At 38.3% G+C, this 26,828-nt stretch overlaps 1 protein-coding gene across 6 annotated transcripts in view; it reads left to right on the plus strand.

Annotated features, from left to right (window-relative positions):
* Window positions 1–1,018: 1,018 nt before the first annotated feature.
* Window positions 1,019–26,828, plus strand: part of AKAP9 (A-kinase anchoring protein 9) — a 112,572-nt gene continuing 86,762 nt past the window's right edge. For all 6 annotated transcript variants that reach the window (XM_071560674.1, XM_071560676.1, XM_071560675.1 and 3 more), the window contains exons 1-2: window positions 1,019–1,248; window positions 25,096–25,353. In XM_071560674.1, the coding sequence (XP_071416775.1) occupies window positions 1,201–1,248; window positions 25,096–25,353 (306 nt within the window). In that variant the 5' untranslated portion in view covers window positions 1,019–1,200. The remainder of the gene's footprint in view (window positions 1,249–25,095; window positions 25,354–26,828) is intronic.

A 26,828-nucleotide genomic window follows, 5' to 3' on the forward strand; every position in this document is an offset into this window, starting at 1 on the left:
TTTTTTTCTATTTTGGGCGTGTCTGCTCTTTGCTAGAAAATTCAATCAAGGAAGAAATGTATACTAAATGGACTGTGTTCAAAAGATCAGCAAGGCTGAGTTCTAAGTTAATTCAGAAAGATTTTGAGGTTTGCATTTAATAAAGCAGAATGATTCCAAATGCAGAATAAGGAGTCTGTTCGCATTGCAGGTGGTACACGTTCATGCCAAGCCTTTTTTTCCCCTTTGTTGTAAGCCTCTACCATCCACTGCACAAACGGAAGAGGCTTCAGGGGTAGCTGAAAGAAAAAGCACAATAGGACCACGTGATACAAATTGCTATTAGCCTTGCAAGGCACACTTTTAGTAGACTATTAAATAATCCCAGACTATTGCTTTGTATTTTGCTGAGGTATTGAAATTTTATTAGCATTTAATTGCCACGTGCCATACTCCCCATTGTGATTTTAACACACTTCTTCCAGCTCTTCTGGCACGACGAGTGCTTGCTAAGTAATTTAAACAGGGGCGCTACACATCCTTTGTTGTGATTCTTCCACAGTCTGCGGCACACGCTCGGGAAGCTTTGTTGCTGTGCTGCCACTCTGCAATTTAGTGAGCCCCGCGCAAGAGCAAGAAAACACCTAGAAAATCGGAGCTGTCAGAACTATCCTTGTACCCAGAGCCGCTGGACTGGCGGGGCAACAGCACTGGGCACTCCGCATTCAGCATCCCGGTACCGCAGGCACAGGGGCAGGAGGGGCCGCGCCGGTGCGGCTGCTTTGTTGGCAGCGGGATCCCCGCCCTGCCCGCGGGGCTGTCCCCGGGGCTGTGCCCGCCGGGCCCGGCTCTGCCCAGCCGCTGCCTGCGGGGCCACACTCGCTCCTGCGGAGCCGTCCCGGCGGGACTCGCCGGCAGCCGGGCGGGGGGGCGGGGGGAGCCGGCGGGCAAGGGCGCCGGGAGCGGCCGGGGCTCGGGGAGGAGGGACCGGGAGCGGGAGGAGGAGCAGCGGCCACACGTCACTTTCCCCGGCCGCGTGTTTACGTGGAGCTGAAGATGGCGGCGCCGGTGGCTCCGCTGCGGCTGTCGCTGTGAGGCGGGACGGGACGGGACGGGACGGGACCGGACCGGACAGCGAGCGGGTGCGCGCCGGTGTGGGCAGGGCGCGGGGCGAACCCTGCCTCCTGCTGCCGCTAACACCCTGCCCTGCGCACAGACGCCATGGAGGACGAGGAGAGGCTGAAAAAGCTGGAGGCTGGGAAAGCCAAGGTAGGAGGTGGCGGCAGTGGCGGGGCGGGCGGGGAGGCAGTGGCGGGGCGGGCAGGCGGCTGTCAGCGGTGCGGCGGCGGAGCGGGGCTGCGGCAGCGCTGGGCGCGGGGCCCGCCGCGAACAAAGCCGCGGGCGGAGCAGGCGCTGCGTGGCGCCCGCCCCGCGGTGCGTGCGACAGCCGGGCACGACGGCCCCGACAGCCGCGGGCACGGCGGACACGGCGGCCCGGACGGCCCCGGGCACGCCACAGGTGCCACCGCAGGGCCGGGCAGAGGAAGAGCCGAGGAGGAAGAGGGGGGTTAGCCTGCTTAGCCTTCACACTCAAGGCGAGAATCCAGTTTGCCTCATAAGCCTGGGAAACCCCGTGAACCTTTAAAGAAGTTCATAAAAGCGACAGCTGTTTCTCAGTGTGGAGCTAATGCCACGAGAGAGCCTTGGGAGGCAGGCAGAGGATTACCGGTGCCTTTCCCGGGAATGCCGGGCAGTGCGGGAGTCGCGGGCGGCCCCGCCGCAGCCCCGGTGCCCGCACAGCTGCCCCTCGGTGCTGTCAGGCGGCCTTACACAAGTGGTAATCGGGGAGCTTATCATTCTGCTCCTTAAGCACGGCTCAGTACACACCGGCTGAGCTGCCTTTCCCCTTCTCGGCAACAGACCAGTTACTATGCTTTAGGAGAACCTCTTTTTTACTTCAAAGAAAGCTTTGATGAGGTCACTGAGATAAGATAATTAATGCCATCCTAGGAAAATAAGATAAAATTAGCGGTTTGGCGTTAGGTATCATCTATTTCCTTCCTGCGGTCATTGCTAAATGATAGTAGTTCACAAGTTGGTCAGTCATTCATGCTAAAGATTTGCATGCAACTTGGCAGGAGCTAATAGTACAGCAATAAGGCAAACTAAAGATGAAACTATGAGACATCATCATTGCCTTATTTATGTGAATTATGGAAAAGAACATATAGTTCACCTGAAAAGTATTGAATAGGTATTTTGTTGTATTAGTAAAAAAACTATTTAACTTAATGTGTTTGTTTGGGTTAAAAACGTCCACTGGGAAACTCTCCCAGACAGAGCTCTGTGTTTATATAGGAAAACCTGTTCTTTAAATGCTTAGTGCAAGAATGGTGTTTGCACAGCATTATGCACTATGCATAAAAGGCTCTGGGACAAATTAGATCCTGGTGGCAGTCACACACAGATTGGCTAATTCTTTTGCAGAAAATTAGGAAATAGTTCACAAAGAAAATAGTTGAAGTTAGATTTGGCATTATTGTAAGCCACAATGGAAAATTTGTCAAAAGACTCTAGATTTTTCTGTCCCTGTTGACCTGATACAGAAAACTAATGACAGTTACTGAAAATTAAACCAAAAGCCAGGACTCCAGCAGAAATTCAGTGGCTTCCTTCATACTTTGAGAAAAGACTTGTATACACTTTACTAATTTGGTTTGCATTTTAAGACTGCTGTCATAGCTCTTACTATTGTTCTAGTCTTTTCTGTCTAAAACCTAGTGACGTTCTTGTAAGTAAGTATTTGACTGAAGACTTTAGTATTCTATGTTTTTAAAAGCCCCCTGTGGTTTAAGTCATTATTGCTCTTTAAAACTGTGTGTGATTTATGTGGGAAAAGACTATAAAAGCAGTGTTAGTTTTTCAGATTTTTCATCCATGTTTTGTGTAGTGTACCATTTACCCCTTTTTTGCATGTGAATAATGTAATGAAATGTGTTGTACACATCATTGTTACAGTCTTCCAGTGACAAGTCACTGATAAAGGCAGAAAAGAAGAAATTGTATTAGCAGAGAATGGAAGCAGTTGTCCCTGCAGCTGCTTTTCTCTTTTTCAAACACATTCACAGTAGTGTAATCAGTGTGTCTCCTGAAATTGCTTGGCTCCAGTGAATATTTTCTGAAAATCACAGCAACGAGCATCCAGAAAACTCTTGAACCTAACCTCTTGAGGGTTGTTTAAATAAAATAGCTGGCAAAATGTATTGAGGTAGTTGTTGTTACTGTGCTAGAAGTGCAGGTATTGCTATACTGCAGATACCTTAAACCATCCACCTGAAAGTACAGATTTTAAATACAAATAAGATGTTCCATAAACTGCTGGATGAACGTAGGTAATTGTGAGTAAAAGAGCCTAGTAGGTGTCATGAAAGTGGCTGGTATGTTGCTAACAGTGGAGTTACTGTTAAAAATTGAGACTTGGATTCTTCTTTGGTTTGAGTTTGGTTTGTTTTTTTTCTTGAAAAGTAGGTACTGCCAAATCTCAATATGTGCATAGCAAACAGTAAGAACTTTCTGTAAAGGAACCATTTGATTGTTTTGTGATCGTGTCAAGTAGGCAAACTGTGGAGTTTGGTTTGAGTATATTTATCTGCAAATGAATTTTTCTTCCTAAATTCTCTTCCTAAGATATTGTCTCCCCGTGTATTAAAAATTGCTCTTTTCTGCACCTGGTTTCTTCTGAGTTCTGCTTTATTGTTACTGGAAATGAGAACCTGCATGGTGAATCTTACCTTCATTGAACGGTGCTGAGCATACTCAAGCCTGGCAGAATGGATCTCAGTGTGAACACAGAGCCTTTGCCAGTACATCTTTTGAAAAAACTCTTGATGGAGACTCACCAGCATTCATGTGCACCTGCTGATTTTGAAAGACTACACCAAGTCTATATTATGAAGCAGTTGCACCACATGTTGTTGTTTCTGTCTATTACAAGCCGGGAAAGGCAAGGGAGGCACAAAGTTACAACCCAGTAAATTACATGCTTGTTTTTCCAGACCTGTAGTCATTAATTTTCTTATGCCACAAGGTAAATGTGCTGGATATTAACCCAGCCTCTATAAATGTCTGTCTCGCTCCCATTAAAATGATTTCTCTGGGTTTACAGAACTCTCTTCTGCCCAAAACAGGCAATTTCTTCATTTTGTATCATGATGTGATTATGGTGGAGTAAGAAAAGTGTTTGTTAGAAAGACTGGTTTAGGGAAACAGGGTGGACTGTGATGGAAGGTGGAAGGGAGAGGATGTGAGCCAGCAACACAAATATGCATGCTATAAAGTTGATCAGAGCCCTAAAACACAGTGAGACTGGAAATGAATCAGGAATGTTTGGTGCTTTGCTGTGGAGATTCTGGAGTATTCTTGATGGCCTCAGATAGCGTAGATGTATCTGGTCTTTAAAAAGATTACAGAGGATGATGGTTAAAGATCTTGATATGGTACTTAGGGGAACACACACTACTTGTGCATGCCTGTGTGCATCAGTTTGCGTGGAAGTCTCATCTGACATTACAGAGGATGCTATTTCTGGTAGCTGGCTTGGGTATTTTAATTCCATGCATTTATTTAGCAGCTTAGTAGCTGGCTTTTCATATCAGGATGTGGCACTATTGTGATCAACTTTCATAACTATACAGAGTAGTTTGTTAGCTTCAGAATAAAACCACCAATGACTGATTCCCTTGTGAGAAAGCTATCAGTGGCAAGTTTTATGGAATGATCAATTTTACAGTACTGAAATTTTGTTTGCAAAGTATTTAAATACGCGTTTAAATTTCTGTTGAGCAAAGGGTGCCGCGCTCCTTATCTGTGTGGGAGGGGTGAACAAGGGAAGGACCCTAACATACTTTGCAAATTCTCCCAGGCTGACCTAGGATTTCTGTTCTAATGTTAGAAAAGCAGAATTTAATGTATTTCAAAGTTTCTATGTATGTTCGTAATACATTGTTGCAGTTTTCAAAGAAACTATGTAATTGTTGGAGAAGCTTAAGAAATTAGGAAATTGGTTTAATTAAACACTTGAGCATAGAATGAGCAATGTTCCTGCTTTTGATCTCTACCAGAGAATTGCTGAGCAGACAAAGCAGTGAAGTTGTTTTGGGAAGCTGTAATGACACTCAGTGGACAAGGGCTACAGGTTGTATAACTAATTGGAGAAGTTATCTTCACAAATTGAATAGTAAAAATAAATAATTACATATTTTGTCATCTGGTCATGTATTTAATTATTTGAGGCGGCTGAAGATGAAAATGATATGTGTGATTAAAATAGCATTGTCTAAGACTCTGTGAATGTTTGCTCTTTGCATTGTTATGTGTTACTCTTCGAGGGGAGAAGAAGATTTTACCCGCTCATCCCTGGCGTCTTTGGACTGAGTAGTTTTGGAATTCTCAAGAAAACGTGTTGATATGGGTTTTTTAAATAATACTCTTAAGCAAAGTATGGAATAGCTATGTGAGACAGGGATTAAAAGGTTAATTTAAAACCTCCATAAGAACTCAAAATACAGACTGCTTGTAAAAGACAGTCCTTAAAAGACAGCGCTGTGCAATTTACCTGAAGAGGTAAAAAATCAGTGTCTCAGTGGTTATTAAGAGTTTTTCATCACAGGTCAAATTAAATAGATCTAAATCTTATATTCCACTAAAGAGCTGGGCTACTACACATCAACTTTTGTTTTCAAGTGTAAACAGTTCATTTTTCTTATTCTCTGTTTGCCTCAAGTAACTTGAACAAAACTAATTAGAATCATGGAAGCAAGAATTTCCTGTTCAGTCTGCATTTTCTTAATATACTTTTCTCTTAAAATAAGAAGTCATATTTGCCATATCACAAAGTGCTGATTACACAGCCCTAGTCATTGCTGTCACTTCATAAATTATAGAGGAGAGCAGCTTCTTGAGTTAAAAGTTCACAGAATGGGAGTGATGCTGAACTATATCTGAAGGTGCTGGTGATTATTAAAGGACAAGAGAGGAAGCAACTGGATCTCGTAAGAGTTTCCTGGAAGGGTGTGGGTGAGCTTGGGCTCAACAGAGATCTCTTTGTTTATGACAAAGCAGGAGAGTGCAGTGAAACTATGAAAGAATGCTGTAATGAACAACAGTTTATTCGAAGAAGCCCCTTTTCTTGCACATGAAGATCCTCAGAAACCTGTGTCTAATTCCTAGGCATGCCTCTATTGTATTGCTATGCTATTTCTTCTAGGTTCTTTTGAAGTTGTGGGGTTTGACCCCTCTTCTTTTACAGGCTTCAATCTACTCTCTCTCCTTTGCATCTCTGTCAACTTTGAATGCAAATGATGGGAGGTATGTGGAAGTGCCTGTGTATATTTTGTTCATGAACATGAGTAAGCTTAAAAGCTTGATTTTTGTCTTGCAGAGAAAATCACAGATACAAGGACTGAATAGTACCCTGCAGAGAAAACATGTGGTTTTGAAACTCTTTGAGTACAAGGAGATAAATCAGAAATTGACTAGAAGTAAGAGAGAAACAATGTTTGAGATGCTTAGCTTGTTGTGAATGTATTTGTTTTTGTTTAAAACATCTTACTGTAGAACAAAAATATTTGTACCCATTTGAGTGTGTATAAATTTTAGCTAGATAATTGATTGTTTCTGGGGTGGTACATAAGCTTGGATGAGAGATTGAATGGAAAGGTTATGTGTGAAACCATTTTCAAGACACATCTTGATACTAGTAGCAGAGAAATTGGTATGACTAGCTTAATTTTTCTTTTAAGGATAATAGAACTACTGGTAGAACTACCAGCTGTTTGCAGTTTACTCAGTGTTCTTTTTTTTCCTTTGAAAAAATAAAAATAAAATTACAATTTTTTGTCATATCTTCAAATTTTTTGTAGATTCTATTGGGTCTTTGTGAAAAAAAGTAGTATTTGAATTGGAATTTGAGATTTCAACTCTTTTCAATTGACACTACTAGAACTCTTCCCATTTTCCGAGTATATATTCTGTTTTTTCTATATTCTTGTTTTGATCTCCATTTCCCTCATTCCAGAGATCTGTTCTTGCTTTTAATACAGGGCTTAATTATTTGGTTTAAATGTATATTGATAATAACATTTTTGTTCAAAGCCTGAAAGTAGCTGTCTACCTTACAGTAGTGATGCAAGGTAGAATGAGCTCAAACTCATACTTTCTTTCTTCTGAGAATGCAGAGAACTATCACTTCAAAATAACCTTTGTTCTTTTGGCAGTTTAGCGAGAACTGTTCTTTAATCCAAGATGCCAGTGACTTTCATAAAAATAGAGAAATAAGTCAACACAGTATTTTTAGAAGCACCACAAAATCAAAAAATAGCATTGTAAAATGCAATTTAAAATATTTTCTTGATGCTCCTCGTCAGAAGAAGGAATTACAGAAAAGAAAGCACAAATTGCTCTTTCCCTACTTTCAAGACTTTCTTCATTCTAGCACTAACCTCTCCTTCATTTCTGGTATGGGTGTTGCAATGGCAAAACAGATTACTGCAATATTTGTTTTCCTCGGTTATAGCAGAATCTAGACAAGTTTGTTTGTTTATATTGATTTGGAAATCAGCTTCATCACTAGGATGAATTCCTTGTAAAGAACTTTCAGTAAAGTGTATCTGATACTCCAAGGTAAGTACATTGGACCTTTTGGCATAGGTGTTGCCAGAAAATCCTGTATTTTTTCCCCACAGGAAGTAACCGAACAGCTGGTTGCTTTTAAATATTGATATACAGAGATATTAACTACAGAATAGAATATGGTTACTCTAGTATTTTAGAGCTTGGAATAGTGAAAAATCTGATGAAAATCAGGACAACAGTAAAAAGGCTGCTGAAGTAGTTCCAACTTTGTTTTCCTACCTTATAATGCAATATAAATTATATTGTAGTAACACAATTGTTGAGAATCTTAATCTAGGGGCTGAAAGCTCTGTTTTAAGTATCTGCCCAATACAGAGGATTTCAAGGTATTTCTATGTATTTGTTTCAAAATAATTTTGTTACTGATACAAGCTAACATGTCATTTTGAATTTGGAAAGATAAATGTACCACAGTTGAATGAAACAGCTGAAAATTGCAGTCTTTTGACTGCCATACTGAAACATGAATAAGTAGATCTTGAATTTTATGATGATGAGATGCATTCTGTTGACTGCTGTGTACTGGCATGCTATATCCTGTTGCTGGTTCTGGTGTTCCTGTTTCTTAAAGAAACCTTAATCTTCATTTTCACGTGATTTTCTGAGAAGCCAGCATTTTATATTATAAATTACCTTTCCTACAACCAGTGGAGAAAAGACAGAAGGATGAATAAAAATGTTAAGATTTCTTAGAATTCTTCATTTCTTGGAAATAGAGTCAGTTCTCCTGCTTCCTCTTCTAAAAAAGAGCCCCAACAAGCTTCCAGATGGAACAAATTCAGTAGTTGTCAGCTGGGCGAAAGAATGTGAGACTGAACCCAAATACTAAGCCTGGGATAGTGGGGGAGTGATCAAATCCCACTTGTAACAACCCTAATTTGTAGCATCATCACAAAACAAAGGAGAGGTGGTCTGTAGGACCATGCTTCTAGATCTTGAAACATGGAGAAATTTTAAGACTCTACACAACTGGAGATAGCAATGTTGGAGAGAATATACAGTGTTTTTGTGATGTTTTCAGAGGAAAACCTAAATTTCATGAAAACTACTGCCATGGCAAAAATATGACATATCTCTAAAACTATGATAGCAAGCAGGAAGATTGATAGAGTTGAAGAGATGGAGTAGATGAGATCCTGGGACTGAATATGTTTCTGTGCAAATACTGATGAAATAGGTGTTCCAGAGAAAAAGCAGAGTAAATTGTGTAAGACTTCATTCAAATCTGACTTCATTGGTAGGCTGTGATTTAATAGAAGAGGTTATTCTTTCATCCTGGTTTTATTTGCTGAACTTTTTAATTGCCCTCTGTGAATAAACCTCCAGTGTCCAACCACAAAACAAGGGGAAAGTATTTATATGTTCCTAAATCCATTTAGATTGTCTAAGGGAGGTAGCCAGTTTAACAGTAAAACAGTACATATGCATGTATATATATTTAAATATATTGAGAATATATGTTTTAAATTAAAAGGTATATAGGAGAAATATCTCACTATTACAGGTAAGTTCCATAACAATGATAAGAAAGCCCTGCCTTGGTATGTTCAGTTGTATGTTGTACTAGCTAGCCTAGTTTGCTATGTTAAAAGAAATAAGGGAAGTCCTGATATGAGAGTCCTCAAAGAGGGATGTGTTAGATTTTCTTCATTATTTAGAATATATCATAGGAATTCAATTTAACTTTATAAAAAAGTCTACTGACAAGTCTGCAGTTTTGTGAGCAATATCAGTGTCTTTGTGAGTTTGCTTTTCTCATTATTCAGCAGCATGTAAAAAGTAATAAAGGCCTGTCAAAATAGCACAAGCCTGTCAAGCCTTGCACTGTGAGCATGAAATTCATGCAGTTGGTTCTCTCCTTATGTCTGCTCTGCTCCTTGCAGAGCTGTCTCTCACAAGCTACGGAGCTTGGGGGCTTAATTCTCACTCTGTTCAGTGCCACATGGTATGAATTAATGTAAAAGTGTTACAAACAAGGTGGGAAAATTATGAAGTGCAACTGAATTGGACTTGTTCTACAGTATTTTGCAGTTTATTAAAAAAAATCAAACCCTCAAAATTTTTTATAAGATGAAAATTTGAGTTTTGTTCAGTTTCTGTACAGAGTTGAAGCACAGAATTGGCCAGAATGCCTGTGAATTACCTCCTTAAAATGTGCTGAAATTCTCCAGACTGCTTTTGAAAACTCACCACGATGTTTGTGAAAAGATTGCATTGACAACTGGATGGAAATCATCACTTGTGTTTATTAACAGGGAGTGGCTATTAGTTCCTGCTTAGCTTAAACTGAATTTAAACTATTGATCTGTATCTGAAAGGGTGATTGTCTTGTTGCCAAAGATGTAATCTCAGGCTCTGTGAGTTCCGTGGTGCTTGTCAACTTGAAAAAATTACAATCTTCTATTCATTATTAATAAAGTCTTATTTAGTCTGTTCATTCTAAAGGTGTCATTTTCTTTCAGATTTCTTGGTTAATGAGAAATAGATGTAGACAGAACTCTTTGCATTAATTTATTCTGCATGCCTGTTAAGGTTTTTTTTCTCAATTTTTGATCTTTAAATATCTCTATCATAGCTACATTTTTACTAAAGAAGACACAGTGTGGAAGGAAGAAATCTAGATATATTCTACATAAATACAACAAAATTGGTTTCCCTATTGGAAGGAAATGTTAAATTTACGTGAATTGGGGTGTAATATAAGCAGTACATAGAGTTTCAAAAGAAATTGATAGTTGATGTTTTTTTCTAACATCCAAAAATACTCTCTTCACCCCTTTTCAGACAGTATCTGATAAACTCTTCTTCCTCATTTAATATATAGACTCAGTGGTCTAGAAATGGTAGGTTTAGAAAGTTAAATAATTACAATTTGCATTTGACTATTTGCAGTGTGTTGTGGAAGAATAAACCATGGGGTCTGGAATGAAATATTGATTATGATCCCACAGGAAGCAGCAGTTGCCTGACTGTGGTTTTCTTTAGATGTGTCAGGATTTTTGTTGTAGGATTCTGATCAGTATTCATGATTTTTGAGAAACAGCTGATTGCCCCCAACCCTGGCCCCCTGGAAGCTACAGTGATGCTTGATAATACACTGTAACCAAGGCACTGCATATATTAGGGAGGCTCAAAAGACTGGCAGAGATTCCTCTTTAAACAGAACAGACTTCTCTAAAGGAATTGCCAACATTAAGGTCCTTGGGGATCTGCACATCTGTTAAGGTGAAACCACCTTTAGGTAACTAGGGCTGATCCAGACAGAACTTGCTGAAAGTTTTAAAATTTTTTATACTGTTTGACATGGTCTTGTAAGCAAACTAAAGACTTGGTCTCAGTACAATCATCATTTCCTGGTTGCAACTGAATAAAAAATTGTACTTAGCATTATGTATTTTAATGGCTTACTCTCAAAGTAGGTGATCTTTCAATTTTTCACAAAGCCTGTGTAACTCAGTATTTAATTAGCAGTGGAAAGAATGTGTGGTTATATGTTGACATTACTAAACCAAAGTAGATGGCAAACACAGTCAAGAGGCTTAGAATTTGAAATGATCTGGTACAAAAGGACATAGAACCAACACTCAAGGCTTTTCTGGTGTCTTTGGTGATAGGGGCTGTCCTTGGGCTTCCTAGGTCCCTGAGTTTAATGGCATAATTGGAGGAGTGAAGCATTATCCACTGTACAGAAGGTTAAGCTGGGGACCACTTCAGTAATTTTGAGGTGTACACATTTATGAGACTGAGTATGATGTATCCTGGCATCCTGCAGGAGTTGGGTGCTGTTATTACAAGGCTATTTGCTTATCTTTAAAAGGTCATTGTCATTGGAGAGTTCAGTGAAGCAGGGGAAAAGAAAGGCAAACATCAGATCTATCTTCAATGTGGGTGAGAAGGAGAATCAGGGGATCTATTGGAAGGTCAGCCTGGCCACAGCCTCTGGGAAGATTATTCCAGATCCTCCTGGAAGCAATGTTCAAGCACTGGAAGGGCAAAAGTGTGATTGGAATTTATCAAAGACAAGTTAATTGTCATCTGTGGTGAACTGAGGGTCTGAGTGGAGAGAATGGTGAGCATGGTTTACCTTGACTTTAGGAAAGCATTTGATGTTATTTGTTACTTATTTGTTACAGGTGGAGATAGGTGGCTTGGGTAGGTGGGCTGCATGGTGGGCAGACATTTACCTGGACTGCTGTGCTCAGTGCTGAAGCAAATCCCAGCTGGGGGCCTGTAATGTGCCTTAGGTGTTGAAACCATGGCTGATACTGCTTGATGGTTTTTAAATGACTTGCAGAATAGGCGGGACTGTGCCTTCAGCATGTTCGTGGATGAGCCCAAGTTAGGGAGACCTGTTAATGAACTGAAGCTCAGGGCTTCTTTTCAAAAAGACTTTGTTTAAATACAGGTTTATTCTTCCCAGGCAATTGAAATAAGATACTCCTTTTATTTCTTATTCAAATACTTGATTTCACAAGTGCCAGATTAGACCCAACATAAAGCTAATTTAAGAAAATACAAATAAGGAGGCGTGAATTCAGTAGTTCAGTACTATACTACACCCTAAAGAGCTGTCAATTTATGCAACAGAAAGATTAGTAAAATCTACATGTAAGATGACAAGCAATTGAGATAACTTATGCAAGTGTTTCACTCTTTCCATGCTCCCTAAAATAAGTCTATATTTTTGAGTGTTGTCTTCATCTGCTTAATTTGGGAACGGACACCTTTTTAATTTGGACTGAAGTGTCCGTGTAGCTTAATGTGGGGAAAATGGGTTTCAAAAATGTTATTAAGAACCCACTTCAAGTTATGTACAGAATGCTATAAAACAGGTAAAGTGTATTTATTCTGGTGATTTTTTCCCAGTTGAAAACATAAACATTTTGCTTATAGTTATTTCTTACATAAATGTATGTGAACCAAAATGTAAACCAGTCTGGTAATACTCAAATATAGTGCAAGTAATTTGTATTTAGGATATTGTTATTAGAAACATGAGTATCATTACTTTCCTTCTTGAAGCTTTATGTTTTTATATTTTTTATTTTTTTATTTATCTTGTTTATAGTTTAATACTAATATTTCAATCTTAATAAAATTGGAAACTGTCAATCTTAGACAATTAATAAGTGGAATAAATTGTTTGTATTGCATATAAACTTGCAGGCTGCCAGTGATTTGATTGACAAGCGCTGTGTGGAGTTCCTGGCAGCCTTTGCTTTTGCATACTTTTGTATTTTTATAGTTGGCTGCTAAGTGGCAGGCACAGATGGCCATAGATTGTGACTTTTGTGTGTTTCTCAATTAGTTAAAACATTTATATGGTATTTTAAATTTCATTGTCTAAATATCTTGTATTAACTACTGGATATAGATTTTTATATTAATTGCTAAGTTAGCATGGGATTTTTTGAAACAACTATTTTTTTGTTAATAATATGAAAGTATTTTGTGCCCAGCTAATAATTAGAACATTTGTTCTCGAGTAATTTCTCATTAAGCAATAAATGTTATTTTGTGACATTTAAAAGAACTTCACCAAAAAAATAGCTTTTAAAAGTTTTTCTTGAAAAATAATTTATCAGATTTGACACTATCAAGCCTTTATCTTGCTGATCATGAAGAATGTTGTACCACAAAGTCAGAATTGGTTGTTTCAGTGGTATTAAAGTCATAAAGTGTTTAGGACTGCCCTAGCCTAGAGTTTGAAATGCTTTTAGAGAAACCCTGTGAACTCCTATGTGAAGGATCTGGCTTTTTCTGCCCACTCCATGAAGTTCAGTGTGCTATATAAACTCCGCCCCCCGCGCCCCCTCCTCACATTCCTAGTAAAAATGAGGACTAAACTGTATTCTAGGATGTGATAAATTGCAATTACATGTGGTTAATAAAAATAAAAATTATATTTTAGGAGAAAAATTGCTAAATATTAGATATAAGAATAATACTTCGCTCTTTCCATCTATTATTTCTGAAACTTAGATTGAAGTTTGGCATTACTGTGGGCTCAAGGAAGAGAGAGAATCACTTTTTCATTGCCTCATAGTTTCAGGAATGTTTTTTTAAGGTGGTTTTTTTTTTCAATAAGGGCCAGCATATGAAGAAAATTAAGGAACAAGACAGAGGTTTATTAATTGCTTGATTGCTTGTAGTATTTAATGACATAGTTTCATTGTTTTTCAGACTATACCTATGCTGAAAGACATTTTTTGTGACTTGAATACTTTTAAAGACCTAAATATAGTGTAACGAACACGCTTAATGCTTAACTGTATTACTGCACTGAAGTTGTTTTCTTAAAATAAATTGTTATCCTATAAGAACTGAGAGGGATTAATTAAAGGCGTCTCCAGCTGTTGATTTAACTATATTTAGTTAAATAGCTGATACAACTATATGCTTGTTAAAGAACAGGTGTTAAACCAGTTGCTTTAAGAAGAAATAAAGTGAGTAACTAACAATGGTCACATTGTTAGTAAATTTATTTTGGTGATATAGAAGGCAACATACTTACTGACATGTGTCTGATGACACTGTTGCTTTCCAAAAATTAAAGTTGTAAACAGATTAATGCTTTAATGCCTATATTTAACCACTACGTTGCTCTATGCTGTAAAACATCTTTGGTTGGTTTTTTTTGAAGCCCAGCTAAAGCTTGTTATCTGTGAAAGTCCATTACTTCTTTCTGTATTTCTTTTTCTTGTCATGTGGTACATGCTCTTCTTTATGGTTTGTTTAAATAATTCATTTTGAGCAGTTCATGAAATATGGTGCTGCAGGTAAGAATGAGAAAAATTGATCCTTGTGGTAACTTCCTCCACTGCACTGGGTCTGTAGAAATCAACTGCAGTAAGTGTAAAGCCTAAACTGCAATTTTGTTGAATCAAACACAATACTGAAAGAAAAAGCACACATAAAAATGGATGCTACTACATAGTTTTAATGCTTAAGTAACCTGGGGACCATCTCTTTTTTTGCCTAGTGTTCAGGAGGGCAGTATCTGACTTTTACTTTCAGAAGGTAATTTGTTTCACAAGGCCGATTTCATCAAGAATTGAGTGGGAGAAAAGTACTTAAAATCTTAACCACAGTTGTATAACCCTACCAAAAATGTCAATGCAGAAGCTTGCTGAAGAGTTCATCTTTATGAAATGTTGTACTAATTATGGCTTCTATCTAAAGATTTTTCTGCCAACTGTATTTTGTAGACATTACTTTATCTATCCCAGATGCATTAAGGTGTGAAACCTTTAGCAAGTCACGGGCCTTTTTGTTTGTTTGTTTGTTTGCTTTTGTTTTGTCTTTATCTTTCTGTGATCAGATTTATTGAGCACAAGCTTTGTCTTGATTGCTCTGTATGCCTTAGACCAGTAGAGATACAAAGCAATCTACTTTTCCCTTTGGTTGGTGTCATGTGTAGCGTGTGTACTCCACCTGATTTAGTCTACTACATGCCGCCAGCGGCTTAGTTTTATTAGTTATTCTTAAGTTCTAACACAATATTTGGCAGCTTTTCATTAAGGAGGATCATGTTATACATAGACATTGTGATAGACAAGGTTGTGTCTTCTTTTGGAACTCAGAAATTTTATTTATTATTGTCTGTTATAGCCTCCACATAGTTCGGCTGCTAAGTGTTCTTAAGATATGATCATTCGATATCTTGACTTAAATCACCAGATATCAAATTATCTGGTCACTTCCTAAAGTCTATACTTTGTTTGTATCAACAAAACATACTACAGCCTGTGTTTTCATTCAGTGGGAAAGTGATACTGAAATCGTGGTGTAGACACTCACATACACTTTAAAACCAGCAACTGTTTCAGTTAAAATAACCTCATCCTCATTTACATTTGTTTAGGGTCCTGCACTTCAGTGAACTAACTGTCCTTATGCTGATGTCAGAGCTGAAGTTAGCCATTGCCTTATGTGGATACCGAAACACCCCAGAGAAGTGCCTGAAGATAAATACTGATACTTTTGTTTCTAAAGAACTGTGAGATAATATGTTCAGACAGTCCAATGAACAGTACTGTAACTGTATGGAAAGCTACTAATGCTTTCAGAGTATCTAGATCTAATATTAAGATTGATTTTCAAGAATGAATTAATATACACACCCATCTTCTGGGCAGATTTTCACAACACTTTCATAACGTGTGAGCAATGGCACGGCAAAGCAGTGAAGTTTTCTAGTTAAAAAAATTGGTGGAAAACATCATATGACTCCTTAAAAACTAGCAGTTTATCAAAGTCAGTAGTAACTTTTTTTCCTCAGTCTTTTATAAAATTGAACTATAGCTCAAACGTTTTTATCTCCTTTATTAAAATTTATTTGACAAAATTTTAGCTCTGGCCTGGAATTTATTGGCAATAACAAGTTGGATTATTTTAGAAAGGCTAAGGGAGTAGAAGGGGAGACATTTTTCTTAAACACATTCGGGAATCCATTTGTTAGCATTGTGATTAGTTGTCTTCCTTCCCTAACTCCCTACCAAAACTGTTTCAAAAAGTTGTAGGACATTAAAGACTGACTTTGTGCCATTGGTTGTTTTCAGGCTAGCTAAAGAATGTTTCGGGATCCAGTTTTTGATTGATGTTAATAAACTCAGTGGAATAGGAGTGTGTTAGTGCATAACTCTTTTTGCCTTCCTGTTCTTACTGAGCCTGAGCAAAGGCCAAGACACCAAAAAAGGTGTCTTTTGAGATGACTGGTGACCTTCATCACTTAATGGAAAGTAAACAAGGCTCCATTGTATGTCAACTCCTTGGCCTTGATGGCCAAAGACTTTCTAACGTTTCAGGCTTCAAGCATGCATGATCTGTGGTTTTTTTAGAGAGCAGCATGAAAAAAGCTTCTGTTGGCCTCTCATTTTTGTCATTAACAGCTTGGCCCAATTCATTTACTTCCCCTTGAGTCTAGGGATACATGGTACCATTGTAAGTCAGATGGTTTGTCACCCTCTATATGTATATCAGCAGAGGCAGTTATACAGCATTCAGTGTGAGAAGAATAAAGTTAAAAAATAGATAGGAACAATATTTAAATCATGTATGTAGAAGCAGTTTAGTTAAGAGACCAGCTGAACAGTTTTGTTTAGAAGATAGTTTGAGGCACTGCTTTTCTTGAAGCAGTCCAGCATTGAAATGCACTTGGTATACTTGTGTCAGTCATTGTAACCTGATTTGAGAGAATTTTCATACACTTAACTTCCATCCCTGTCCAGAAAATAACCCAGCTATAATGAACTTAGCTGCTCCTAGGTCTGTTCCTATTTAAACTCTTGGGACAGGGAAGCGCAGACCAGATCAGAACCACACTAATTCTGAGGCTTTCCAGCTCACAGTGCCATCTGGAGGGGTTCATTCAAGTTCAGCGCCCTTAGTTATTAGCACTGCCAACAATACTCTATCTTGATAGGGGCTACTAAAAAGAATTGCCCAAGGTGCTGTTCCTCTCATCCTGTGATGACCGTCATGACACTTCAGCTGTAAATGTGAATTGTGGTGATCCTGTTGGTTTTCTTCAGAGTAATGCAAAGGAATGGCTGTCTCTGAAGTGGAAAGACTCAGAACCTTGTATTTTACGTGAAGACTACAGCATTTCTTCTTTGGAAATTTTCATAGTCTTATTGTCATCCTCTAATACTCATGAGCCACTGAAATCTCCATTAGGGGACACATTCTAAGGTCTTGCTGTAGCTGTTTGGGAAAATCTGTCTGTGAGTGCAACATAAAAATTAGTAGATTTGAAATACCTTATTCCTGTGTGATTATTTCTTGTTCTTTCAGCCTAATGTCTCACATTTAGTAAATTCAGCATCTATTGAATGGAACAAATAAAGCTGCACTTTGCTCAACAGATAAGCAGATTGAAACTTGCAAAGAACATTAATTCTTCACTTACATTTTCAGCTGTGTGACATAATATGTTGGGTGTATTTGCAGGTTGCTTGCTCAGTTATCTTCTTTAGGTTTTTATCTCAGGATTAGAAAAGGGTTGTGATACTCTCCTATTTGTGGATTAGCATAATAGAATAGAATCGGTAGACTTTACTAGAAAGATGTCTATCGTCTGTGTTTGATAATTTTTCATTCATCTCACTGTGTTATCATTTTCTTAGTATTGGCATTATGAACCTAGAAGAAGCAGGCACCACTGTAAATTTGCTTACACTTCAGGAGTTAGTGGTTTGGAAACATAACCCTCAGTGCTTACACCTTTTGAGAATATGATAAAAAGTGACAAAGTGCCACTTTCCTCTCTAACACATTTACCAGTTAACTGTTCAGCACCTTTGTAGGGTACAGACTGTAAAGGTTTTACAAAACTTGGTGGCCTAACAGCAAATGAGTTTTAAACAGTCTAGGCGAGATTTACTGCCTAAATCTCAGTGTTGCTGTCTCCCAGACTCTCTTCCTTATCCTACTTGAGGACCTCTTATCTGCTGCTATGGAACATAAAAACGTGATTGTATATTGGAATCACCAAACCAGGTAATGAGTGAGAGAGATTGCGGCACATATTTTTTCAGTTATTCAGGATAAGGTGGCATAGACAATCTTAAACCGCAGCAAATGATCAGCTTCTGAACCATGTCAAAATTTCAGATTCAGATTGGCCTTCTGGGTTTGGCACTACTGACTTGCATATTGGGATGTATATGTGCTTAATAAATGATCAAAACAAATCCCACCTTGGGGCTCTGCTTTTTGTTCTTCACGTGTCATTGAATGCCTCTGTAGGAATAATTGCTTAGTTGTGGTTAAGGGAAGTAGTGACCTGTCATTACTAGGGCAGGTGATTCTTAAATTAATCCTTCATCTTTTAAGACAAGGTGTCAGTCTCTTAGTCTACATATTTTAGTTGCACTTTCACTCTTCATAATCTTTCAGAATTTATACTTTGTTTTCATTCAGTGGTAAGGATTAGGAGCATTACAATTGGAAAAGCCTGAGCCTTTGTATCAAATGACTGTTTATGATCCTCCATGAGTTTCGTGATGTATCCGAGTGTTATCATGGCCTCGCAGCCAGAGCCTGTCTGATTCTGGGACATTATCAGAGTTATCACTAGTAGAGTACCGTGTCCCACAATGCATGTAATACATTCAGATGCAGCTTGTAGCAGACTCTTTAACATTCTCTATATGCAGAATAAATATACCTTTCTGAGACAAATTTGTGGCTTTTGTGTCAGTAGCAAGTCTCAAGCCACACCTGACAAAGAATACTCTTTCACTTTTTCTTACCCCCTATATGCTCAATTGCAGATACTGCTCCTGTGGAGAGTCTTCTAGATTGAAAGTTTAAATACTATGCACTTTAAATACTAATGCAGTTAAAGACTACATCTGCATTGAAGAACTGAAGCCAGAATTCGTTTGTTGAACTCACTGGGCTTTATTTCCACTGTATTATTATTCTCAAATAAGAAATGGTATTATTATCAAATTCTGTTTTACAAAACAGGATTGCATGTGGTCTTTTTAGTCAAACAATAAGTAGTTAATTGCAAAACTGATATTCAGGCAGTTGGATTCATATCTTAGTCATCATTTGCATGGCAGGTCTTGAGAGTCATTTCAAAGTTTGATGGTTTCTCTTCATTGTTGCCAGGACATGCTGCTCACTCATGGTTAGCTTGCTTGGTTAACTCTCATGATTAATTCTCAGGTCCTCTTTAGCAGAGCTACTATCTCAGTTTAAAAAAAAAAAAAAACAACAAATGTCTGTCAAGGAAAGTGAGGAATCTTCCTGGACTAAAAAGTGGCCTCTCCTCTCCTTGAGCCACCACAACTCGTGAAATTAAGAGGCTTTAGTTACTACAAAAAAAGAGAATAACAGTTCTCTACTACAAATACATAGAATAAAAAGATACAGACCAAACAACCCCACCGTAACCGAAACTTTCAAACACCGAAGTCGCCCTTTGTCCTTTGGTGCAGTGACAGCCACAACCAGCAGGGGCGTGTGCGGAGCGGGGGCGCGGGCAGGGCCGGGCTCGGCGAGGCTGGCGCGGAGCTTCTACCGGATGGCGCAGCCACTGCCGGCACGGGGAAGGGGATGGTCCTCCCCTGGGGGATTCCCGTGGACTCACTGCTGATGCCTGGCTTTAAACCAACGAGGTTCGAGTCAGGAAGGGGAAGAGCAGGGACCCTTCTGTCAGCAGCGAGCACGGGTGGAGGTGCCAGTAGGACACTCTACTGCCCTGTTGAGCTGGGCAAAGCCAATCTAAAGCGAAATGGCACAACTCCAGGAAAAGCACATGTGGCCGCCCTGGCAGTCCCGATTGTCCCCAGAAGAGGGCCAAGCACCGACCCAAGGGAAAAACAAAGAACCGCAACTAGCCAGCCTTTACCCCCTTTTTTTCTTTTCCCTCTCCTCCTCTCGTTTTGCTGGTGCCTCAGGCAAAGTTACCCGAGGAAAAATGGAGCCTCCCTCGCTGCCTCAGGCCATAGGCAAAAGAAACAAAGTAAAGTCCCACCTCTGCAAAGAAAGCAATCCATTACAATCTGAGCTAGAAAACAGTGAAGCCGTGTTGTTTATCTTTCCCTAGCAGAGACTTGCCTTCCCCCATGCCTAGCCATGCATCAGTGTGAAAAATTCACACAAAAGTGTGAAATTATTATAGCTACACACCACCCTAGTAAGTCCCTATCCGTTACTGCAGTGTTGGATAATTCCATCCCAGGTGCAGGACTTGATGTTTGTTTTCATTAAATCACATGCAGTTCTTGTTGCCTTAGTCTTCCAGCATGTTGAGATCTCTGTGTATGGCACTTCTTCCTTCTGGTGTGTCTGGCTTTCCTTCTGATTGTTGTGATCCATGAACTTGGTTAAGGTGCTCTCAATTTTATCATTCGTATTGTCTGTACAGATACCAAATACTGTAGGGCTGTCAAGTTGACTTTGAGCCATTAACCACTACGTGTAGCTGGAGACCAGAAGATTCGGAAGTCCTTGTCTGCTTACATGGGACAGAAGACTTCTCACTGGATACCATGCTGAGGATTTCTGATAAAGAACAAGTCCCCTTCTCTGAGTAGGACACATTCATCTCAAGTTTAAACAGTACCAGGAACATCATTTGAAGTTATAGTAGTTGAGAAATGCAAGACCATCATGTCGATCACCATTAATGCTTCTACTATACTGTGTAGAAATGAAAAAGAATGCCGTGCCTGTAGCAGCCTGTCTGAGGGTCCTTTTTGTTGTCAGTCTGTAAGTTTGTGACTCACCCTTCTATACTTGTTCTTTAAGTGAGAATAGAGATTTTGTACTCAAGAGGAACTGTGAGAGGTGAACAGACCCTGCTCTTTCTACAAGAGGTGCTTGTGCAGCTCTTGAATTTGAGGTGTGTTTGTTTATAGAAAGTTAAAGTTTGAATCTATTAATGTTTGTGTACAGATACAAACTGTACAAAGTGTGACTGTACAGCTTTACTTGTACAGAATGTGCTACCTCTAAATTTCTTGTCTTAACAATTAGAAGTTGTTTTTAAACAGTAACTACAGCAAATATTGTTTATCTTATTTCATAACATCCTTCTTTGGAGGCACTGAGAAATTTCAATTCTTGTGAACTGTGATACCTCCGAAAGTAAGACTATCCAGATCTATTTACATTGTCTGAGAATGTTAAGGAGTAATAAAGCAGCAGTTTTAAATGGTGCTTAGTGTGTTTCTATTTTAAAATGTCTTTTAAGCATGTAAAATGAAAATGTAGGTGTTGATGCTTTATAAATGTAGCTTCTTTGATTTTCATGGAGTTTTTCCAGTATTTTCTTGTGCTGGTACATGGGCAGTGATTAAATGTTGCAGCTTCTGTTCAGATTTTTTTTAAATGCTTAAGAGGAGATTAAGTTTTGCATTCTGTTGGAACCAAGTTTGATTTTAACATAGACTGTTACTCTAGAAATAGGTCCGTCAGACCATATTTGAAATTAATCAATGGATGATGTAACCCAGCAATCTAGATTGATGGCAAAAGGGCCAAGGACCAGAATCTGCTGAAAGTAGCTGAATAAAGAAATAATGCTGCTGTTGTAATTACAGCAGTACATTAGCTATCATAATTGACATGGTTTACACAAGTCATGGTTTACCTATGAGCTGGGAATTGCAAGTCATTATTTAATGTAGTTGCAAAAGCTGAAAGTGAAGGAGGAGAATCAATTGTTTTTCATTATTGAAAAACACTGATGGAATTTTTAATGGGGTTCAGTCCTGCTTGCAGCATCCCAGCAAGGTCTTACCAGCATTATAGGAGAAGCTAGAGGCAATGTGCTGGCAGATGGGTGAATAGTGATAACAGACACTCTAGACTGGTTTTCAAATGTGCTAAAACCTCCGGTAAAGTTGGATCATGGCTGACTATATTCCCTGTGCTTTCCCGGGGTAAGGTGCTCATTCTCTGTTGCACCTTTGGAGGCGTATTGGGTTAGAGAGCCTATTTGGAGTGTCCTTCACCTTCTGTTTCTTTTTGCGTCCTTCCCCCTCCATGAGTACCTTATGTGTTGACATACTTTGCTCTTATTTGCAACTTTTGGAACTGGACAGACACTTGATATTGAATTGTTTCAACATTGCAGATTCAGGACTGCCTGAAGCAACATTAAGTTCCCCAGGCTTAGTTCTGTGGTAATCAAGCTGATGTGCCAGGAAGACAGGCTAAGACATTATATCAGTGTGTATTTGTTCCATGTTTTGTTCACACTGGAAAATATATTTTTTTCTAGAAATACAAACTCTGGAAGTATTTTTCTGTTTAATTGAAAGTTTTAACTCTAAAAAATTTGTTTTCCTTAGCTCCCATGACTGCTAGTGGACTTTTTCCTGCTTGTCATTGAAATATAGATAGTTCCTCGACTCTAGTTCATGAGAAGGAATTTGGTATCTGAGACTCCTCTGTTTTGATGTGAGCATCACAGAGTGTATTTGGTCTGCTGTAGCTCTTCGTTATGCCGCTTCTCTTATTTCTAGTTTTAAAAGTTTGATTAAAAATGTGAATTTAAACTTACGTTGCAGTAGTAGCTGGACAGTTTTGTGTCTACTTGAATGTGTGGGGTAAAAAGTGCTATGATTTATGCATGCATCCATCAGTAATAGTGCAGTTATATCCAAAGTGCTAGATGCTCATGCAGAAATTGTAATTTGAGAACTTGTGTAATACAAAAATGTGATGTTTTCATTTTCACGTGTGTTTATCTTTCATATATGCCCATCTTCATCCGTGTTTAAACAGGAAAAAAATAGGATCTGCTTATAACTGCCATGGTAGATTTTAATCTGTTAATTCTGGAAAAGGGAAAGTCAACAGCTTAATTTTGAAAGGAGAGAAATCTGGCATGGCCAGATGCCTCAGTTAAAATATGCAAAATAATTGAGGAGGGGCAAAGAGTAATTCATTTGTCTTTGAGCTACACGTCTAATTTTGTAGACAAATAAAGACTGTAAAGCTGCTTTTAAAAAGCCAACTTAACTTTCCATTACTGAAGGTTTCAATCAAGTTGGGAGAGTTCTTGACCAGTGGCACTACATGTCATTCATTATTTAAAAATAAAAAGTAAAATCAGCAAAATCGCTCCATGGTTACACTTGAAGTCAGATTGTCTACTTTCTGTCTTTGGGCATTTGATAAAATTCTGCTTGTCTTTTGGATAAACTGAAAATACTTTGTTGAGGTAAATTTACAGTTTTAGGACAATGTAGTACTGTCCTAAGAAGACAACTGGAACCTTTACCCTTCTCATTCTTGAGGAGCTAAATCTCTGTTTAGTTGGTTTTGGGGTTTTTTTGTTTGTTTTGTTGATTGGTTTTGGTTTTTTCTCTTAAACTTTGAAGTAGATGGAGACTGTCCTTTCTTCTTCTGTTCAGAATTTTTAGATTTAATAGATTTTTGGTAAAATAATGGAAGATGCTTATTTAAAAGTAGAAAAAATCATGGAATTGAACTAATTAGAGAAGTAATAGAGAGGAGATAAGTATTAAATACTTAGGTGAGCATATTTGGCTCAGCAAATCTTCAGGTCCTCCTCCTTAAACAGCAGGAGCCATATGCCAAGCTGTCAGTCGTCAAGAATGGAGAGGAGCCTCAAGGACACAAAGAGTTACAAGTAAGGGGACAACAGCATAAATCAACCACAAGACAGAACTGATCTGTCAGTGGTGCATTTATTTAAACTGGAGCTTCTCAGCTCTCTTGGGGCCAGATGAGAACCAGAGAGCACTTCAAGTGATGGCTTGCACTGTAAGCAAACAGTGACTGGGAAATGAGATCTGTGTGTCCTTCTTGAGTTGTGTGTTCCTGAAGAAGTTGGATGGAAACCTGGATTTCTCGATTGGTGAATATCATGAGCAAACATGCTATCTTATCTATATTTTTTTCTTAAAATTGCAGCATATGTATAAAAAACCCCAATCTTGGGTATTAGTTGATACGTTAAAAGTCTAAAGCTTGAGGGTCTTTATTTGTATGCCTTACATTGGAGTTACATTTATAAAACATACTGTAGCACTTAATCTTGGATGCTTCAGTTGGAAAGTCATGATTCTTGTTTCCAGATTTTACTGATAGAATCTATTTCATTTTGAATTTTAACTGGTAAAACCTGATCTGCTTGTTTTTCTTATTTGTACAGAAATTCTGTTCTTATTAAGAAAAAAGTATTTTAAATGGATTTTCTTGTGTAAACCACTGTAAAGTGATTAAAAGTGATAAGCTCTTCAAAAGGCAGGATCTTACAGTATTTGAATAGCTTACATACTAATTGGTTTTTAAACTGTGTGCCTGGCTCACCTGTGACTTCTTGTTCATCAGCATGTTTTGCTACAAGGTAGTGTGTCTTGTAATCTGCTCACTGTTTGGTTTTGGACTATTCTCTTATTATGTGTTTTGCTATTTCTTTATGATGTTTCCAGTAACTTGATCTGCTTCTTGACTTATAACAAACTTTTAAAATAATGGAATATGATAACTTGCTGGAAGGGAGGTTTGCTTTTAACTGTTTCTTGAATAAAAATTAAAAGGAATTTCTGTAAATTAATTTTCAGGTTACTCTAAAATTGAAAAAGGAGATCAGAGGTTATTTCATGACTTTTGTCCTTTACGATGATTCACCTTTACCTTTGAATGATTTGATTTCTAGGTATCAGTCTGTGGAACAGTAACTTGCTAGTATGAAACTGAGAAGGAATTAATTAATAGATTGTCGGTTTACATTTAAGATATTTAAAGCAAACTATGTAAAAAGAAAAATAATCTGAGTCTGTCTCACATATGCAGCATTAACTTCCAATTTGTTTGCAGTTGTGATTAGTTTGAAGCTTTATGTAGAACAGTGGGTAAGCCTTTATAGAGGATGTCACTACTAATGAGAGGAAAACTTTCACCTTTAACAAGATTTTGTCTTCTATTCAGCTTGCTCAATTTAGGCAGCGGAAGGCACAAACTGATGGTCAAAATGGATCAAAGAAGCAGAAAAAGAAGAAGAAAACAGCAAACATCAAAGATGAAGAATCAGTACAAGATGGGATTGAAACTGATCGATCTCGAGGTGATGAGGTATCCACGTGCAGCAGCCGAAGGGGAGCAGCAGCTGCTACTGCTGACTTTGCCATTATCAGGACTTTGCATAGTGGAGAAATTATCAAACACAGCCAGGCTTACACCATTGAGGTAAGTTTGTCTCAGGCTATAAAAAGTTACTTTGTGGGGATGTAAAATAATCCATTAATTTTGAGAGTGAGAATGAAGGAATTGGATGAGATTTTGGACATGTATTTCCTTGCCTCTTCTGTCTGACCTTAGTATGTTCAGAGAAGGCTTCCTGCTGGCATCATGTTTTTTTATTGTAGTCAGTATACTGTAGATTATGGAGAGTTTGTTGGTACTGCTGTACTCCTGAAATATGCGTAAATTAATTTTGTTTTATTAAAAGTTTGCAAATTGTGATGGATATTTGATCACTGGACTTATGGCTACAGGAAAATACAAAACTAAACGTCTTCCTTGTATTCATAATTTGAGTCCCTTTGGTTAATGAGGTGAAGGGTTCAATGTAGAAAACATACTTAGAACTGGATGGCTTAAAAGATTGATAAAGAGTTACTCTGCCTTTACTACTTAATGAAATATAGTCCTGTTTGCCAGTGGTTGAAAGTATGTGCTCTGGGATGTTTGCAGGGCGCTCTGTGAGACACACACTGGCATTCCAGTTCAGTTCTGAGTGGACATGAATTCACATAAAGTTGTTCCAGATACAAGGGGCAAGAGATGCTGATGTTATTTACAGAATAGCTTATTCTATTTGTGAAATTAGTGTCTCTAGAATGATGAGTTACATTCTCAACGAGCACCTCAGCTCAGATTCGCAGGTCTTTACAGGTGAATCCAGTTTTTTCTGAGACATGTGGTACAGATGAGTGCTCTACATTTTGACTTGCAAGTCCTGTGCTAGAATAGAGCATTTGTAACTATTTTGTCTCCATTATTTCTTTTCAAGCAACTGAGGACTAACAGAGAAATCAGACTTTTCAAAATTTTCATGCATTTTTGTTAAAGAAAAAAACAACCTGGGGGGCGAGGGGGCAGATAGACTAAATCACACTTGAAACTTAAAGTAATTAATTCATTTATTTTACAGTTTTAAGCCTACAGTATATCAGTGCACTAGATATTTTTAACTTTATGGATACATACCTTTAATATGTATTGTTTATTTCATGTTAGGTCTTCAAAACTGTTTGTAGTAATTCAGTAAAACTGTCTGTTTTCTGTTCAAGTCACAGATTTTCCTGGAGGAGGGAATAATTTTTAAGGAATATTTAATAAGGGAATAAATATTTTCATAGGTTAAGATGGGACTTTTTTGTCTTCCAGGAAAAGAGAAAAGTGTACTTTGTTAAATGCAGCAGGTTATCTACAGCTGAAGAGAGAGAACTGCTAGGGCAGAGAGATGTTTAGAGGGAATTACTAAAAATGTTGTTTTAATAATGTAATGGTCTACATAAATATGATAAGTCTATGAAGTAATTTTCTTAAATATATTTTGAAGTTGCCAATGGTCTCTGCTGATGTACTTGATTTTTTGGGATAATTATCTCTACTACAATTGGAGAAACAGGGTAGAGTAGAGTCATAGAATAACTTTA

Source organism: Pithys albifrons, chromosome 7, assembly GCF_047495875.1.
Source record: "Pithys albifrons albifrons isolate INPA30051 chromosome 7, PitAlb_v1, whole genome shotgun sequence".
Lineage (NCBI taxonomy): Eukaryota > Metazoa > Chordata > Aves > Passeriformes > Thamnophilidae > Pithys > Pithys albifrons.